This window comes from Rattus norvegicus, chromosome 16 (assembly GCF_021556685.1).
Source record: "Rattus norvegicus strain SHRSP/BbbUtx chromosome 16, alternate assembly SHRSP_T2T, whole genome shotgun sequence".
In the NCBI taxonomy this organism is placed as follows: domain Eukaryota; kingdom Metazoa; phylum Chordata; class Mammalia; order Rodentia; family Muridae; genus Rattus; species Rattus norvegicus.
In genome coordinates, this window is record NC_141549.1 from 27,437,030 (window position 1) to 27,456,877 (window position 19,848).

General features: G+C 42.2%; 1 protein-coding gene across 3 annotated transcripts in view; it reads right to left on the reverse strand.

The window, feature by feature from the left end:
- Positions 1-283: 283 nt before the first annotated feature.
- Sh2d4a (SH2 domain containing 4A) overlaps positions 284-19,848 on the reverse strand; it is a 69,941-nt gene continuing 50,376 nt past the window's right edge. For all 3 annotated transcript variants that reach the window (XM_087588274.1, XM_087588273.1, NM_001012048.1), the window contains 4 exon segments: positions 19,213-19,414; positions 15,048-15,178; positions 1,738-1,958; positions 284-1,317 (listed from right to left, as the gene is read on the reverse strand). In XM_087588274.1, the coding sequence (XP_087444400.1) occupies positions 1,225-1,317; positions 1,738-1,958; positions 15,048-15,178; positions 19,213-19,414 (647 nt within the window). In that variant the 3' untranslated portion in view covers positions 284-1,224.

Consider the following 19,848-nt stretch of genomic DNA (forward strand, 5'->3'; position numbering starts at 1 on the left):
CTATATCAGTTCATACTCATGTACAGGGGGGTCTGGACTTCATGTATTTTTGGTGTGGGACACAATTTGACCCTAAATAGTTGGTATCCAAACTACTCACTTATTCTAGTCTTCTCTTGGTATCACGAACATATCTGTCCGTACATGGCCATACACAGCATCTTTTCTATTTACTTTCAGATAGAGGGAAGGGAGGCAGAGCAGAATGGAGAAACAAACTCTAAGATTAACCAGGTGGCTTAGGGTTCCCAATGCTGTGAAGAGACAACATGACCAAGGCAAGTCTTCTTATAAAGGACAACGTTTAATTGGGGCTGGCTTACAGATTCAGAGGTTCAGTACATTATCATCAGAGCAGGAGCATCAAATCTTCCAGGCAGGTATGGCAGAGAAGGAACTAAGAATTCTGCATCTTGTTCCAAGGGGAACCAGGAAAGACTGAATCTCTCAGGCAGCTAGAAGGAGGGTCTCAAAGCCCACCCAATCAGTGACACTTCTTCCAACAAAACCACACCTACTTCAACAAGGCCACACCTCCTAATAGTACCACTCCCTATGGGCCAAGCATATTCAAATCACCATGCTCAGGGTTATTTTCACTGGGGTTTTGGTTGGTTGATTTTTGGTATATGGATCCCAAGTCTTAAAACTTGTCTTTCAATTTACACTTGGGCCTTGCTCTTCTGTCTTCTATATCCTCACTCCAACAGACACAGAAAGGGTGGTCTTTTGAAGATAATCTTACCCCTCCATGGGGACATTTTTTTCCCAGCATTCTAAAGCCAAGATGTAAGCTCATACACACAGAATACTGAAACCTTTCCTTGAATAACAAAAAGGGAGTGTGTAGATCATAAAATTGTTCACTTGTTCTTTTAAAATAACATCTTAGTTGCTAAAAAGACTTCAGTGTACCCTCATCTCTTTTATCTTATATCATTATGGTCATATCCTTAAGGTCCTAACCTTCACATTAGGATGTTGCTAACATGGGTACCTTTCCCCTTTCCCTTTCAGAATGAGGATGAGAGAGAGGTAATATCCCTTTAAACTGAACTCCAGCAGTTATGCAGAAGAGAGGTTCCAATGAAGACCTCACAGACGTTGTTCACTGTTGGCTCTGTCACACAGAGATTTTGGCATCAGACACAAATGTCCATCTCAGAGGTGTCTGTCCAGAGGAGAACCCAGCTGGAGGCTAGAGGCTGATCTGGATGAGAGTTGTCACTGGAAGAGCTCCAGGTAGTCGGGTGGCTTGTCTTGTTGACCACAGGGGAACAACAGGAGTTCCTTTCCCAGAGAGGTTATAGGCTCCTCCTGTCAATCAAAGCACAGGGTCATTAGGCAGCTGTATGGTAGATGTTCATGCTACCTCCTTAAGGGATATCACTTCTCTACCCTGGCTTCATGCACACCTAGATTGGCTTATGACAAGATTAAAAGATTTTCCTCCCGGTTTCTCTGTCCTACTGGAGTCCAAGCTCTAACATAGGACCATCCTCAGATATGATCAGTACGTACATCTCTAGTGTTCTCAGCTCTAATGGGATATCTCTGAGTATGTCAGGATGATATGAGAAAGGAACTGCAATTAAGACTCCTCATTATCAGCAGAAATTACGTACTACCACCACCCAATTGCTTACCCTTGAGCTACATCTCTAGCCATGCCTTTCTTTGTTATATATTTATAGGACAATAATTCCTAATGTACATTAAGCATACGAATGAATTCACCTTGTGATATTCCACCAAATCTGCCAGGGTAGCATGCTGCAGCTGGTCTACACCCAGGAAGCTGTAAGAGTTGGCTGATGCATCTATGAGGAAATGTTTGCAGCCTTCCTCAGACAGGTAGGACAGGGCATAGCCCTTGATCTTTTCACTGACTCGGATGAGAAAACTGCCTGGCATGCCTGTGCTCAGAAGTTCATTTGCTTTCTTCAGTGTGAGAATCCCTGTGGGAAAGGGGGAAAAAGTCATATCAGTCAAGTCCGTACAAACTACATATAGCCCCCTTCTATATGATTAGAGTTTGGTGAAAATCAGAATAAAATGTTCCATGTGTATTTGAGGTCCTTGGGAATCAGAGCAAAGCAAAGCAAAACAAAACAAACTAAACCTCTAGTATTTGGTAACTGTACAAACACAAAGCAAATGGATAGTTTGTCAACTTGACACAAACTAGAATCACATTGAGAGAAGGATCTTCAGTTGAAGAATTACCTCCATCAAGCTGGTCTGTGGGCTTGTCTGTGGGAGCATTCTCTTAGGTAATGATGGATATGGGAACCCTCTGTGGGTGGAACCACCCTTGGCAGGTGGTCCTGAATTGTATAAGAAACCAAACTGAGCAAGCCAGTCAGTAACATTCCTCCTTGGTCCTGCTTCAGTTCCTGCCTTCAAGTTTCTGCTACAAGTTCCTGCCCTGAATTGTATAGGAAACCAAACTAAGCAAGCCAGTAAGCAACATTCCTCCTTGGTCCTGCTTCAGTTCCTGCCTTCAGGTTCCTGTTATGAGTTCCTGCCCTGTCTTCTCTCAGAGATGCATTGTGGTTTGGGAGTTATAAGCTGGAACCCAAGTTGCTTTTGATCAGTGTTTTGTCATAGCAACAGAGAAACAAACTGGAACGGATAGTAAAAGAACTGTATTTCAAACACAGTTTCACTTAGAGACCCATTTGGGTCAATACAGGTTGTCCACCACTTATGAAGGTCTAGTAGGTTGTCCTGAGGGTGGTGCTGGGAGTTTTCATTTCCAACTTTAACTTTGATGTTCTTGTAGGGCCACCACTGTCTATCAGTAAGTGTCTATCAGTGGTCTGGGAAGTGATCTGACTTGGTCTAAAACAGTAGATCTTGAAAAGAATCACATGGGACATTAAAGCACCCCTGTTGTGAGTTAAAGTGGTTTGCACAGAAAAAGAACTGAAAGGTAAAACCTACCCAGAATATGGGTAACACTATCTCATTGGCTAATGAATGAGATGGAACAGAAGGAGAAAGAAGAGAGGTAGTAGAGGGATAGAGTTCTCTTTTCTCCACTTCTTGGTCCAGGATGATGTGACTAGTCTGTCCCACACATTCTCCTTGCCAGTGTTTTCTGGTTCACCATGATGTGAAGAGCCTTCATCTATCGTTCCCACTGCCAATGTTTCTCAAACATGGAACCAAATAAATATTTTCTCTCTTGTGGTATTACTGTTACATGTTGTGCTCACAGCAATATAAATAACTGATATAATTGTCATGGTATGATGATAATTCTATTCTCAGGGTAGAAGCCAAGGCTGCTACTATTTATGCACAAAACAGTTTGGCACTGAAAAAAATTTATCCAGCACAAAGCATCAATGGTGCTAAAGTTGAGTCAGCCTGGTCTAGGAGGTCCTGCAAATTAGGGAGAAGACCAGAAAAGACTAGTCTACTGAGTACCAGGTACCAATTTTAAGTCTTCTGAATTCTACTGCAACTAATCTTCAATGTATGTATCCATGGCCTTTGAGAGGCTAGTGCTTATTTATATCTATATATCTACATCTCTCTATGTCTATATCATCTATCTACTATCCAAAAAGATAAGCTCCAACACATACACACAGACACACACACAGACAGACACATATATACATACAGAGAGAGACAGAGAAAGACAGAGAGAGAGAAAGAGAAAGAGCTTTATATAGAGAGTTATAATTAAGATGTCTTCTGAATTCTCACTCTCATTTCCTAGTTCATAGGATTTGACTTGTGTTCCAAAGTTCCCTCTCTATTTCTATTGCAATTCTTGAAATGAATAGATAACATTGTAAACATACAGAGAATAAGGAAGTTTGCTGAATTATCTCATAGGCTATGATTTGGGAGGGGGGAGCTATGTTCTTTTCATGTTCATTTTGCCTTGCAGCGGGCAGAAAATCTTGGCTTCTCTTGTTCCACCTTTAGTTTGCTGCTCTTTCTCAAGTTCTGATTATTAAGAAAACAATCAGAAGCCTTTCTTGTGAGAATGGGTTTTCACAGCCCTTTCAATAGCTAGTGAATTTTTAGTTCGTTAAGAATTAAGCCCCAGCCACCCAGAGCACAATGTAAAATAAAAACCATTTCTGTAAATAGATCTTTAATGAGAGGAGGACTTTGAAAAGCCCCATTCTTCCCCAGCCAAAGTCAACCCACAGGTACTTCTCCTACCTGCTTTTTCCCATCACTAGTAGGGAGATACAGGCCTATGTCCAATCCCACAACGCCCTGCATGAGAGTTCGTGTCAAGCTTGGGATTTGGAAAGTGCTGATAGATCTCTCTATTCTGATAGGAAATAGTAAGCCAAAGGAAAGAAACCCAGGGCCTCTCTTCCAGAGACACAAGCTCTATTCCTGTTCCTTCCAGAAAGGTTGTTGATTTGTAATTACCACATACATCTACCATTGTTTAAATATGAGCCCCCATGACACTCAGACCCCAGTTCATGTTTGTCCAATGCTTGTTTCCTGGATGCTGGTACTGTTTTTGGAGGTCGTAAGAGTTTTGGGAGGTAGGACCTAGAGGGAGGAAGTAACTGGAGGGATGCTCTTAGAACTACAGCTTGCACTGCCCCACTTGCTTATTCTCTTCCTCTTTCCTATCTTCCACAATATGGGATCTTCTGCCACATGTTCCTGTTAGCAGGATGTTCTGCCTATGCAGATTGGGCCAAGCAACAATGGGCTTGAACCCTCTAAGACGATGAGCGAGTGTTGTCTCTTTTAAGTTGTTCTTTCAGGTATTGGTCACAGCAACACAAGGCTCAACCTGTCAGTCATCTTTCCATACTTTCTCTGGTGGCACGCTGGCAGCAATGGCCACACCGTTACTAAGCTGAGTTTCTCCATTTGGAAGCTGCATTGTCTGTGTCAAACAATGGCCCAGCAGACACAGGTTGCTTTCTTTCCCTGTCTCTATTGACTTTATAGCTATACATCTCTGGTTTCATGGACAAATTGTCTGGGAGGCAGCCATAAGTTGTAAGAAGGCCACAAACAACCAGTCTCTGCCAGAACCACCCATGACAGAAGTTTGAAGGCTCCATGTTAGATTGCCTAAGAAAGTAACATTTCACTGACACTGCAAATCTCCCTTCAGAAACAAGGATTTATTAAGCCTATGGCTGGAGGAAAAGCAGGACTATGAAAAACACTTTCTTATTACAGCCAAACTTACTAACAGACTGTCTTTAGTTCTAAGTTCCTTCTACAGAATGAGCAGGTGTGTGCATGTGAGTGGTATATGTATGATATATATGAATTCCTTAAAAGAAAGTTCTTCTGGAAAATTATAATAAACTCGAGCTAAGAGCATTTTCCCCCTAAAATTAGATGACTTGGTGAGCATAATTCAAAGTTCCTACAAACCTTCTAACCTCTGCAACCGAAGCCCATTACACAAGATATTAGCACTAACTATCTAATCTCCTAAGACACTCAAACACAATAAAGTGATTTTGTAGTAAATCCCAGGTCATAATGCAACCTCCTTGCACGCCACAGGAGTGAAGGTTAGCTCAAAGGTGAAGGCCGTGCAGAGCAGACTGGGTTGTGCAAGAGGGTAGTTTCTATTTTCTTAGCACACGCTCTTGCATCTAAAAACACAGGTTAATGTAGTAGATCCTTCAGAGAAGCTCTTGGGGGTCAAGGGCATTGGATACCTTTGAGGAGTCATGGCTACTGCCAGGCTTATAAGAGCCATTCCCATGGAGGACATTCGGGAGTTCTTGAGGACAATGCCATGGTCCAAAATCAGGTACTTACCAACATAGTATGAGAAATGACTTTACAGACTTTAGATTTTCCCTATGCATGGCTCTAAGAATTATGAAAGAAGTGGCTTTATTCCACTTCCCAATTCAGGACACTTTAGGGCTATCACCAGGGATTAGCAATTTTCACACAGTGCAAGAGAAACAAAGCAATCTGAGGTCCTTGATGAGGCTCTGTGATGGCAGAAGTAGATGTCAGATTTCTTTTATTTATTTTGTTTGTTGAGTTGTTTTTTGAAATAGCATCTCTCCACATAGTCACAGGTAGCCTGGAACTCACAGATACCTGCCTTTGCTAGTATTAAAGGCATTTGCCACCATGCCTAGTTAGATTACTTTTATTCAGTAAGGCTAATGGGATAGATTTCTACCAGGAAAATGGCCTGCATATTTTAATTCAGTGAGAAAGTAGCAAAAGAATGTGAGATGTCACTGCATGAGGTCTCATGGCCAGCAACTGACTGCTGAAGAGCTGAGAAGCAGTTAAAATATTTACAAGTGTGAAGATTTGGTGTTGTGTGGCCCAACCAGTAGAGGTGAGAGCAGAAGGAAGTGTTCCACACACTCCTCTCTGTGTAATGATAGGGTTTGGATCCTTCTATAGCAGTGCCCATGAAACAGGGCATTCTTCAAGGATGGAAATGCCCTCTGTATTGGCCAGGTGATTGCTGCCAGCCACAAGTATTTATTGAGACCTGAACTAGAGCTGGTATGGCTGTGGACTCAAATTTCAGTTTTGTTTACTGAGTTATTTGGCACGTGCAGTCAATAGTTACTACAAAGGATTGTGTGATTTTCAGATCAATTTAGAGTGAAAGTTTGACCAGAACAGGCCCAAGAAAACTGACTTCTGTCTAGAAAAGATCAACAGACCCCAAGAGACTCAGTGACTTGGAAACCCCAGCAGGCCTCTATCAAAAAGCTAAAGGGAAGAGTGCTCCACAGGAAGAAGTAAGGAGGATAATCGTTCCCACAGCACCTTCTGGAAAATTCCTACCCAACCTACAAACAGACAGTATGGGCATTTGGATGCCTCCTGGGCTGTTTACTCTGAACTTGCAGAGCCCCTGGTTCTGGTGGTGACTTCTGTGTGCTTACCTGGTCTCAGCTGTGTGGGCTCAGGCTCAGCAAATTCCATAAGGACCATCTTGCCCTTCTATCCAATTCCTTATGACCTCCTAGCAATCAGGCATCTCCCTCACTGACGTCCTTTATATCTTCAGCTGGAAAAGACCCAGCTAGGTGATTTCATCTCACAATGGACAACTCTATGCAGCTACTGCCTCTGGCTTCAGAATCGTTAGAGTCAGGGGATGTATGTCCTATATAAACTGGCATCGGCTGTGCAGCTTTACAACCTCCTTACTATGTCTAGAAAATAGAGCGTTTGGATTAAATGAAAGATTACTAAATAATAATGTAATCTGCTTCATTGAGTCTTTAAAGCAATCCTACAAAGGGGATTATTACTCTGAAAGAAGCCTTAAGGGGATGGAGAGATAACTCGGGGGTTGAAAGTACTTACAAAGGAGCAAAAGTTGCATTCCCAGTACACACATGTGTGACAAACACCTGTAACCCATATGGCAGTCCCAGGTGATCTAATGCTCTCTCCTGGCCTTCTTGGGCACCAGATATGCATGTGTGGTGCAAATACATTTATGCGGGAAACACTCATATAGATAAAGTAAAAATAAATATTTTTTAAATGCCTCAAAGTGTGTTCACAGAGAACCAGATAACACGATAGAGTCCTTAGGTAGGTCAAGATAAGTGTGCCGTGAGCTCTAGGCCTTGAGCTCAGAGACAAACTCCTTGCCACTCAACCATGATACCTCCTTTTGTGGTGGTAGACTGTGCTTCTGTTTATATCTCACCTTTTATTTAATCTTTAAAGTGTTTTAAGGAGGAGAACTGGTACCACCATCAACCCCTTTTGTAGCCAAGCAAGTTGGAAAAGTCAATGCCAATGTTGCAGGATCAGGGTCTGTTCCAGGTCCTCGGCTCTGGTATTTTGCTTTTTAATTCACTGTGCTTGTGAACTTTCCTAAATATGTACTTTTCTAACAGGTGTTCAGATCTACCCTAAGTGATTTACAGAAGATGCAGTTCTCTTGAAATGTTGAATGTGGTCAAGCCTATTGTGCAGCTCCTACTAGTGTTCTCTCTCTCTCTCTCTGAGGATCAGTAGCCCTAGATACTTCAGGCTACACTTGGGGCTGCCTTACTGCTATAGGACATTGTGGCCACGATAGAACTTCCCAAATCAGGTTACTGCATTTCACAGCACCCTGGGCTGCCCTCCAATGCTTTTCCTGGTACCTGTCTCCCTTCTTTTCTATCTGTGCTATACTTCTGCCTCTGGGCTTCCCCAAAAAATATATAAAAGGAGAGGCTGTTAGAAAGCAGTGTTTGCAAAAGGACGTGTCTCCACTGTTGGGGCACCTCACACTCTCATATGTGAATCCCCCTGTAGCAGAGGATGAGGAGTGACTGTTTTCTAGAAGTTACTTCCATCTCCAATGGTGCCTGGACTCTTTGGAAGTGTCTCCTACTATTCCATGCACTTTCAACTCCTCCTGTAGTCAAGGGCAATATTTCCTGAGAGGCTCTAGAACCTACCCCAAATCCCAAATACAACTGGTAAACATGACCAGAGCTCTTAAAATTATTCCCAACATTTCTCTCATAGTAAAAGGACTAGAATTATCATTACTCATTCTCATTCACTCTCTTGATGGTTACACATATTACCTGACATTTATTGTGCACTTCAACAGTTTTGAGTTATTTTGTATCTATTAAAATATTTGATTCTTAATTATTACCTGCATCATACAGAAAAGTTACAGAAGTGTAGAAGTTAGGTCATGTGACCAAGGCCACGTGGCTGATTGCTGGAGTGAAGCCGTGCAGCCAACTCCATATGTGTACTCTTATCCACCACTTGTTTCTTTGTTTTGGTCCCCCCAGCACTACCCACCCATTGATAAAGAAGTGGTGTCGATCATATGGTTGTGACAGGAAATATTGTAAGAAAAGCATGTGTTGACCAAGAGAAGTCTAAGGACAAAGCTTGTGATTTCTTCAATGCTTTAGAATCCCCCTTCTGCACAGATCCTAATGGGATCCCTCAAGGCAGAGGTACTCACTCTTGCCTCCATCATAAACACTGACTGCACTGGCTTCTAGGTAACCTCCCAAGTTCAAAAGCCCAACAAGAAACTATAAGACTACTTCCTGAATAATAAGTACAATGCTTGCCTAACATGTTGGGCTCCATCCTTAAAAGCACATGTGCAAGGATACACACACACACACACACACACACACACACACACACACACCACAACTCTTCTGGACATTTGTAACTCAAGTACATCATTTACAACAATGGAAGTTTTGAAATCCAAGGTCTGCTCTATTCTCACCATTAATAGAAAGCACAGTAAGATCTTTGTCGCAAGTTCTTGGCACTGAGTTATTGATGAGAAAGATCAGAGTCTTCCAGAAAAGAACAGCAGTACACAGCATTCTTTGCAGGAGCACTAGAACATCCCAGAAAGAACCTGTGTAGCTTTAGTCCCTCTCAGTTTCATCTTCTCCCATTCAGAAGTCTGACCAAATGTAAGGTATATAATTAATGGAGAAATACAGATAATTATGAAAAGTGCCTTGATGTTACTAACATACAGGAAGTTTGCATGTTGAACGGAGCATTGCTGGTTCCTCTAAGGGCACACAGTGACCACCAGGGAACAAGCTTCCAGTTGCCCTCCCTACCACACACAGTGGTGACCTAATTTTGCTTCTGGTCATAGTCTAGTTGCTTAATGGAATGTGTGTGACCTAGATATGATGACATATGACGTAAACCATCACCTGAGGCTTGGCCACAGAGTTTGGAATGTCATGCAGTTCAGTAATTTGTGCTTTTGATGTCCCACAGTTATGACATTGTGGCTCCTCTGAAGCCAGATGGTCAAAGGTTGCATCACTAAGGGACACTGAGGTGTATCTATGAGCTTCTCTTAATGAGATCAGTTTCCTACACTCAGCTGTGGTGCATCTTATCACCTTGCAGAAGGAGCTGTGAGGTATGGCAAAAGCCGAAGAAATGGAGAAAAATACAGGACATCATCTTGATGACTACCTATAGGCAGCTTGAGTTCCAGAGATAACTACTCCCACACCAAAAAATTGGGGTGGGGGGAGACTTACCTGCCAAGGAGAATGATGCAGACAGATGTGTCAAAATAGAAGCAATTTAAACATCTGTAGCATGATCCAATAGTGTCAAAGCCCACTGAAAGTATAGGGATATGCTTTTGAAGTGGTTTCTGATATAAACTGTAGAGACTACATGTCTAAAAGGCAGGTTTTTGTGCTAAGTCAGCAAAAGGCATCCATAAGGGATAAACAAGGATGGAGCTATTTCATTGAACCCAGTTATATCCTATTTGGCAAGTGTTAATGACATTTCAAAAACCAGATAGGCAAAGCAAATACGTGAGTGAAATTATCTAGCAACAAAGACTGCTGGGGAAACCATAAACTAGAAATGTGTTTCCATCTCTCTATACTGCAGTCTCCGGCAGTTTCCAAGATCCCTTCACTGCCTCCATTTTGTATCTTCAGGAGGGGAGAAGAAATGTTGGTAGAATGAAGACGTGAACTTGCAGGTAGAACTTGAGTGGTGTTTATCTTTTGACCCTCGTCCAATGAGGCCTCAAAGCATTTTAGTGGGTGTAATAGATTAAGTATGGCGCCCTCTGGAGACTCAGAGCCTAGAGTTAGATTACGCTTAGTGACTTAGTTGGTAAGATAGGTAGGAGGACTCTCTGGAGTTTATCATATACTTCATAAACACCAGAGACTAAACAGTGTGGCTGAAAGACTGCAGGAACATGATAACTAGGTGTAAGAAAAGAATGGATTAAAAACTGCAACTGTCTTCAAGGGACAAGACATACCTGAGCTGAGAATTACAGTCTAGGACAAGAGGATGTGAAAGGATAAAAATGACACAGACAACAGGAAATATTCCCTTCTGCTAAGAAAACCAACCAAATAGACTTAATGACAGTATTCAGAAACTCGGAAGTCAGAGAGACAGAAGCAGTTTCTCCAGTCGGCCCAGCCCACCTGATGGCCACGCCCTCTCCCAGGAGCTCGCTCTTGCCCTGTCAACTTCCCACACAGTCCAATCCTCTGACCCTTTGCAGTGGCTTCTATCCAACACGTCCACGCTACTATTGTCTCCTGAGGTGACCTAACTTTTTAAGAACCGGCCCTAAATGAATACTCCCAGCGTTTTGCAGTAACTAAGATCTGTTTTGCTGAAGAACCACGTGTTCCCGGTGTAACTACTTCTCTGAACAGTGAGACTATGATAAAGGGAAGGCAGGAAGCACAGGCAGGGCTGAGGCATCTGGTGCTGCTCCTGATAAGCCAAACAAGCCCTGTTCTCTGGGGGCTGTTGTGAACACTTCACACATGTGAGTTCACTTGCTCTGCACAGAAACCTCTGCACACATTTACCAGCTCCCGCAGGCACAAGGGAGCGAGCACAACTCACATAGTCTCACACAGTGGTTTTCTGAAAATTAAGTTCCGAAATGCCTCCCTTCCTTCATTCCTCTTCCTGTTCACCCTTGTGAAGTAGAACTCAAAGGCTTGCACATTCAAAAGCAACTGTGTGTATGGTATGAAATTATAAAGTCACCATGCATTCCCCAGTACAGGACAGGTCCAGGAAAGGCATGAGAAGAGCTCACATTTACACCTCACACTGATCGTTGGCACAGAGGCCGCCTGTCACTAGCTAAGGGAAACAAATACAAACACATGTAACAGTGGGAAGGGGGCTGAGGAGATGGTTCAATGGCTAAAATGCCTGCTACAGAATCAGAAGACCTGAGTTCAGCTTCTTAGCACTCAATCAAAGTGGAGTGTTGATCCCAGTGCTGCAGAAGTGGAGACAGGCAGATATCTGCTGGCCCGCAAGCCATCTCAAAGAAAACGCTCTAGATCAGTGAGAACCCGACTCAGAAACTGGAGAGTGACAGCAGAAGAATTCTGACCTTTGCACACACATGCACAGGCATGCAGACCAGCACTTGCATGCACATACAAATAGATAATGTTAAAACTGGCAGGAAGGAGGGACGTGGGAACAAGGGAAGCTGACAAGGGGGATGAATACCAACAAAGTCAAAGACACAAATGTATGAAATGTCATAAGGGAAACCATTATTTCCTATGCTAACTAAAATGATTTTAAAACAATAAAAATTATTAAGATGGTGAATTTTGAGTAAAATGAAATTTGATACAATAATAAATCGAAAGATGTCTATATACCTTTTATCTGTGAAAAAGTGAATTGCAGGTTGCTTGTACATGATAGAAGCAAAAAAAAAATCATTAAAAAGAAAATCTAATCTGAACAGCATTGAAATGAAAAATTGTGCCTCAAAATATACTAAGGTGTAAAAAGGTAAATCATAGAGTAGAAGAAAGTATAGCTGGCCCACATAATTAGTAAATGATTAGTGTTTAAAATATATAAAATTCAACAAAGAAAAACAAAACTTCAATAGATATCCTGGACAATGATCCAAATATCTGAAGAACTGTTTACAGCAAACACACAGCCAACAAACATGAGGGGTTCAGGCTCATTGTGTGTCGGTGTAAACAATTATTATAATTCCACTGTGCCCTGTGTTCCATGGAAGGAAATGAAACAAGTGCTGGTAAGCACAAGACAGAAAGGAAACTTGGGAACAGATGTAGGAATATACACTAGGGTATTAGCTTCCCAGGCATTGGACAACACTCAATATAGATTGGGTGTACATTCAATGTGCTTGTCCACAAGCATTTCAGATTTTGGAGGTTTTCAAATGACAACATATTTTGGTTGACCTAAAAGATGAGCATTCAAACCAAAAAATAGAGAAGATGAAATGCCCCACAATCTGAAATATTTGGGCAACATGTTAGCTTGAGTTCTGGAGTGTTTCTGATTTGTGCTACTAGGAATGTTCAATATGCATCCTTAAACATACATGTGCCTCTCCTTTCCAGAAATTCTATATCTGGATATAGTCTGTGGAGAAATATGATGTGTAGGTATGAAGAAATGTGCTCAAGGGTGACATGAGGCCATTTCCGCATTACCAACCAGTAAACACATAAGCAGCTATATTTTAGAGAGACAAAGTATGGCCCACCCTGTCTCTACCATGGGAATGGGAAATTCTGTCTTCCTAAAAGGGAAGTCGAGGATTTATGTCGGCCACCTGACTGCATATTTATTATCCCATTATTTATTTATTGTATTATTTATTTGCTTATAACTATGATAAATATTTGTATAAGAATGAATCAACAACAATGTCATATTTATAAAACAGTATGTGTACCACTCACTGCACACTTGTGTTTTCTAGGCAACGTTCCCATTGGATTTTTAGCCCTGCCTTGTCCTCTAGCTTTCTACAACTCTTTCCAAGAGAACTGCCAGTTCACATATCAGGATTCTTAATGACATCAGCTCACGCTTCCAATTTTCATACCCTGCTGTTTAAAACAACAAACAAACAAAAATATGACTGCTCTCATAATCAGGGAAAACGGCTCACAACAATTGTACAAGGACACACAAGACACAAAGGCTGATTTCCTGTGCTTATCTTAAAAGGAAACAGAAGGCAGCAGACAGTGGAGGTGGCTGTCCTGAAGGCATACAGAATCAGCAGAGTTCCCTCTGTTGTCTCTGACAGCATCATCACACCACAGAGGGATGGAGGCTTGCAGCCCTGCCATAGAAGAGCCTGGGGCTCCTTCAGGAGCAATGACAACCAAAGGCCAACCCTCAAATGCCCATGCTGAAGGACACCTGGCAGTTCTGCTGACATTCAGCTACTAAAAGCAGCTATCAGGAAAAAGTCTCACAGATGAGCTAGGGTTTTGGAAGGGGTTGTTCTTGCTGTGTTTTTCAGAACTCATTTTCTGTGGTCTGTTTATGTGGAAAATGACAATTCTAAAAAGTAAGATGCCTTACTCGCAGTTCAAACCAAGACACTCTGTTTGCTAAGTGGGAGACACTGCCTTGGATATAATACTTAGGTAGTAAGTTCAATTCGGCCACAGGTAATTCCTTCTTTTATTTTTTGTGTTGTGGTTCGAACTGATCACTTTGTATATTACAGGTCCAGTTGCCTATCCACAGGTCTGAAAGAAACAACTGGCTTTTCTTGAAATGAAGCAGTCAGGGAGTATGACCTAGGTTGACAGAGGAGGCCTAGTTAACCAAGTACCTTAAGCCAAATGCTGAAGCCATCAGCTAATGCTGTCCAAGGACTCAAACAACTCTACCTTGCAGACTTGCTAGAGCAACAGAAAGAAAGGATCAGTCACAGGACCAACCAGGGAGCATAGGAGCTGGACCTAGACCTCCCACATCTGTAGCTAACATGTACCTAGGTATTCACGTGGTTCCCCTAACAAGTGGAACTGGTGGGGGCAGGGGGAGCTGTGTGGTCTCTGTTCCCTGATGTTGGATCTCCTTACCCCTACTTGGACTGCCTGGATAGGCCTCATGGGAAAAGATATGCCAGGCCTGCTGGGACTAGATGACCCAGGATGGGGTGATACCCAAGGGAAGCTCCCATTCAATATGGAGAGGGGATTTTGAAGGGCGGGGCAGGAAAGAAAAGAGGGAGGGAGGCTATGTTCGAGATTTAAAGTGAATTTTTAAAAAGCTCCAGATTCTCATTTAAGAGATGAGAAAATTAGGGCTCAAGTAGGTTGAGCAGCGATAGAAAGAGACCATTGTTTTTTCAAGGTCACTCAACTAGTTATGAAAGAGGTGGTGCGTAACTGGCCTTCTGCCTGCTAATGCTGTCTCAGTACATCAAACCACTGACTTCCTAGTGGAGGAAGACAATAGCATGTACTGAAGTCACTCTTTCTGCCGAGTCCCTACGAAGTCCTGCTTTTCCCACCCTCCCTGGATTATATTTGTGGTGAAGGATTAACCCCCATCATTGCAGTGGCCATGAATGCTGAGTGCTTTCTAAGTAGGCACAAGCAGACAGCTCTCTGTAAAGCCTTTAAGAACATGCTTCGTGGAAGCAAGGTGAAAGCATAGCACAAATAAAGAAGGGAAGAGAAAGCCCTTACTGCTTGTTTGTCATTCTTGAAGTGAGCACTGCTCAGTCTGTCATTAGAAATAGTCTCAGAACTCACCATGGAACCAGGGAGCAATGGTGTCTGAGTTTTTCTGGTAACCTGCTCGGAATGGCAGCTGTTCCTCTTTGAACCATCGGATGATGTCCTCCTGGGTGGAGCTGGTCTTGGTCCTTATCACTCCCTGATTCCTGTCATGGGTAAGATGGTTCTTAAATTAGGGATGATTAATTTGAAATAATGTCCTCCCTTCTGGTATATGCATAGATCAGTCAACCTCAGAGAATCTTCCACCAACAGCAGACAGGAACTAATTCAGAGACCCACAGCCAGACATTCTGCAGAGTAAGAGACCTGGAAACACTCAGCTATAAATATATATCTTTACCAACCCTTTCCTTGGGGCTCAGGAAGCTATGGAAGAAGAGGCAGAAAGGGTGTAAGAGCCCGAAGGGGCGGATGACATCGAGGAAGCTGTGTCTTCCAGCTACAGCAGGACTGGCATACACATGAACTCAAGAGTCTGTGACTGCAAGCACAGGGCCTGCGCAGGTCCACATCAGATGGGATCCAGTGCTGAGAGTGGGGAGTGGATGTGAACTCCCATCGCTAACCGCAAAGCTATCTCCAACTGACGACCACTTACAAAGGAAAAAACAATCAATCTTCTCACTGGGTGTACAAACCACCCTTAAAGGAGGCCCCATGTCCTACACACAACAAACTCAACAGTGTTTTCACAGAATGTTTTTATTGTATCATGATGCTTTGTTAGGGCTTTTGGTTTTTTTTTTTTCTTTAATCTCTCTGGTCTTTTGATTCTATAATATGATTTGACTTTTGTATTTTAAAGGTTTTATTTGTGTATGTATCTTATACATCTTCACTGTTTGTTTTCAAATTATTTTTTATTGTTTTGTTTGCTGCTCGTTTTTCTAAACTCAGAAGGAAAGAAGATGTAGAGTTGGATGGAGGGGGGGTTTGGGGAGGACCTGGAAGGAGATGAAGGAGAACTGTGATCAAAATAAATTGTAGGAATTTTCAATGAAAATTAAATTTATGGTAATTTAAAATAATCTGATTATAAATGTGTTATTTTATAATCAGAGATGAGGGAGAACAGTGATCAGAATATATTGTAAGAATTTTCAATGAAAATTAAGCTTATGGTAATTTATGATAGTCTAATTATAAATGTGTTATCTTATAATCTGTCCTGTAATTATAAATCTGTCCTAAAGGAGAATTAAAGTTTCAACTGTAATTTAGGCACAAAAAGAAATAATGATCCATTATATGTGTATAGCCTCACACACATACATAAGCACGTATATGTATATATGTGTATGTATACGTATATATGCACACAAAAACCGATCTGCATCAAGTTAACCAACGGAGGACTGGACATATTAAAAAAATTGCAAATGTACTAAACATAGATATTTTTGCTTGTAATTATTCTCCAAACAATATTATGTAATATTTGTTTATTTATATAGCACTTTCATGTATTAGTCATTATATGTGATTTGGAGATCAAAGTGTAGAGAGACTGTGAATTCATTACAGGAAAATACACTATTTTATAAAAGGGTCTTGAGCATCCTTCACAATTTGATCTCCAAGGGCTCTTGGGAATTTCCTCCACAGATACTGAGGGACAACTTTATACAGAGAGGGAGGAGAAAGAGGGGAAAAGGAAGAGGGGGTGTGAAAGGAAGAGGGAGAAGAGAAAGGAGGAAGAGGTGGGGGGAGAATTATTTGTATTTCCATTTCCAACATCTAATCACAAGGCAGAGTTAGTGGTAGGTTAGGTGCCCTATGTGCCGTCGTCATATGGCTCCCAAGATCAGAGAGAAAACACATTTATCTGGACCAGTCAGAGCAATAGCCATGCGGGGTTAGATTTAAATTCATTTTACTATGGTGAGAAGATCCACTAACTTCCAATTAGCATTTGGGAAAAGAAGCGTTCAGAACTAAAGCTGTTTTCCCGGAGAGGGTGGCTGTGCAGACAAAGTCCACTGCACGCAGTGAGCGAGCTGCCTTCCTGACTCCTTCATTCCGCGCCTTTCCTCAAATTCTCCATTTCTGCTCACCTCCCTCACTTGCTTCTTCTCTCCCAGTTTGAAGAGGTTTCTTTCTACTAAAAGATGCTCTAGGAACAAGAAGGTAAAGGGAATGTGTCTGCAGACTAGAGAGGAAAAATTAGCAACAGCGCCATTTTGAAACCAACTCAGCATCAGAAGGACGTCCTGGCACAGATGGTTCTACTACAGAAGGCAGCGCAGAGGTGTAATAAATATTCGCCCAAGTCCTGTTCAACAAGCCACTAGGTGAGCAGGCTCTAAATCTAAAACAAAGAGATTGAATGAGCTACTGGAATCTTCCATGGTACAAATTAATGTGGCTCTTTGTGCTTCTGCTGGCAACAAATTGTGTATGCCATGAGTTTCATGGTACTTAACAGCTCTGCAAACATGTGTGTACATGTGTGCATGCTTGCATGTGTGTGTACACATGCACACACACACGCAGACATACATGCATGCACACACACATATATATGCAAATATGGCTATGTTTTATTATTAATGGCATTCAGAGGATTTGAGAGAAAATATCTTACAATATTTAACTTTTCCGGAAGCTGACCTTGCATACACATTAGATTATTTGACAAATTCTCATGTTAGTTTTCACATTAGCTTCCTTTTCTCCACATAATCCTCAGAGAGAGACTAAAACTCCACATACGTGGGACAGCTAGTACCTGTCTTTCTCTCGGTTGGCTCTTGGCTAACCTCTGTCATAACTGCCCAGAGTCCCAGGCCCAGCCCTATCTATTCTGACACTCAGGGAGCTATTCTACACTGCCTTAAAAAAGAGCAAGCTGAGTACTCCTGACGGAAACTGTCTCCTACTCTCTAAAAGGCCACTCTCCTTGTCATCTATATACTGTGTCCTAAAAACATTATAGGAAAGACATTAGGTGAACCATACCCCATGCTAGGGGCTAGCAAACCAGAAAGGCTTCCTGTGAGGCTCTGTAACCAGAGTTACACTAGACAAGACCACATGTGGGAGCCCATGTGTGACCTGTTACGAAGCTCAGGAGGTGTATATTTCCTGACGTTTTATTTTTACTTGTAAGGGAGAAAAATAAAACTTCATTTCCCAAACTGTGTGCTGTGTCATTTAGTGCTGGTCACCACATCTCAATCTGGAACCTTCAGTGGAGTAAGTAGAAGTGATTATTAAGTAGGGGAAATAATTTACTCTTGTGTTTCCTCTGAGGTCATAGTCCTCAGTTAGAAAAAAGAATGACTTAAACAATTAAAAGAACAGATTTTGTTCATTTGTTTGTTTGTTAAAACTCTTAACAGAGAAGTATTTTTAGTTTTTATTTCAAGAGACAATGCTAACCACAGTCTAGATCATGTGATCAATCACATGATCAATAATTGATCTTAAACATTTCTTTCTAAATGTGGGAATTTTAGGGTGGAAGATATAGCTCAGTGGCAGACTGCTTGCCTAACATGTGAAAGGCCCTGGGTTTGAACCCTACTACAAGCAAACAAATAAAAATTAGAATAACAATAATATTCTATATAAGTCAGTAGTTATAAAAAAGAATTTGGTAGTCAGTAAACACGAAAGATGCTGTTTTCTTCTGGATATCACTCTAGCTTTCTTTTTTTATCTTCTAGCACATGGTGTCCCTAGAAAGTAAAGTTACCTTTATGGCCAAATAAGAGAGATGCTTTGTCCCAAAATAGAGCATTTCAAAATTCTGAAAATATGATCTTGGCTCTGCCATCAAACCCTGACTCCAGCAATAAAAAGTAGTTCTGGGAATGAGTCTACCTGCCCCAGGATCCTAATTATTATTTTGGTGACTAGAGGCAATGTTGCTCATTAAACACTGTTCTGCCCTCCATGTTCCCCCTTTTCATTCCTGTCAGCCTGCTGCCACTGGTGAAGGTGGGGAACAGCAAGTCACCTGACATCTTCACCCTGCAGTTGGGTTCTAACTTTAGCCACAGTGGCTATCTTACAGGAAAGAAAGGAGTCAAGGAAGACTGGTTAGAGGCAAGCCTGCGTTGACCTAAGCAGTGAGCCAACACGAGCACCCACCCCCATCCCATGCCCCAAGACACACAGCTCTAATTAGCCCATCCCAGGGCTTATGAAGGAAGCCATCTGTGCGGCTTCTTACCCTAAAGACTTTGGAGGGCTTCCCAGCGGCTGTAGGAACTGGGGCTTCGGAGGAAGAGGAGGTCTTTTGGGCTTCTGTGGACCAGTCAGTGGGTTCTGCAGCCCGTCGCCACTCCTTTCCCTTTGAGAAAGCCTCTTGTAGTCTTCCCGTGCTTGTTTCGCTAAGGAGCGTCTCTTCTCATCAGCTGCCTTAGATTTTCGCACTAGAAAGATAACAGTGTCTGAGTTAGTCCAATAGCCTTGCTAAGGGTCACATTCAGATCCCACAGAGACAGCAGACTCAGCCCTGCACCACAGTACACTGAGAAGGCTCCAGGCAGAGTTGGTTTTGTGTTCATATTAACTATCATTCCCAGTACCTACTATCACATTTTAAGGCCCCTCTTGCACTCGCTCCAGAATTCCGATCTGCAGTTAGGAACTGGCGACTTACTGAGAAGGAGAGGAAAGGAACACAGAAGAGGAGGAGGAGGTTGTGGGGTAGAAAATGTATAGCAAGAGTACATTACCGGGCAAATACTAAGCTGTGAAGCCTAGTGGGAGGGACAGGGCTGCCAGAGACCAGTATTAAATCCCTGATTCAATTATGGTCAGGACGCAGTGCATCCCAAGTCACTAGCAAAAAACAGGAAGGACT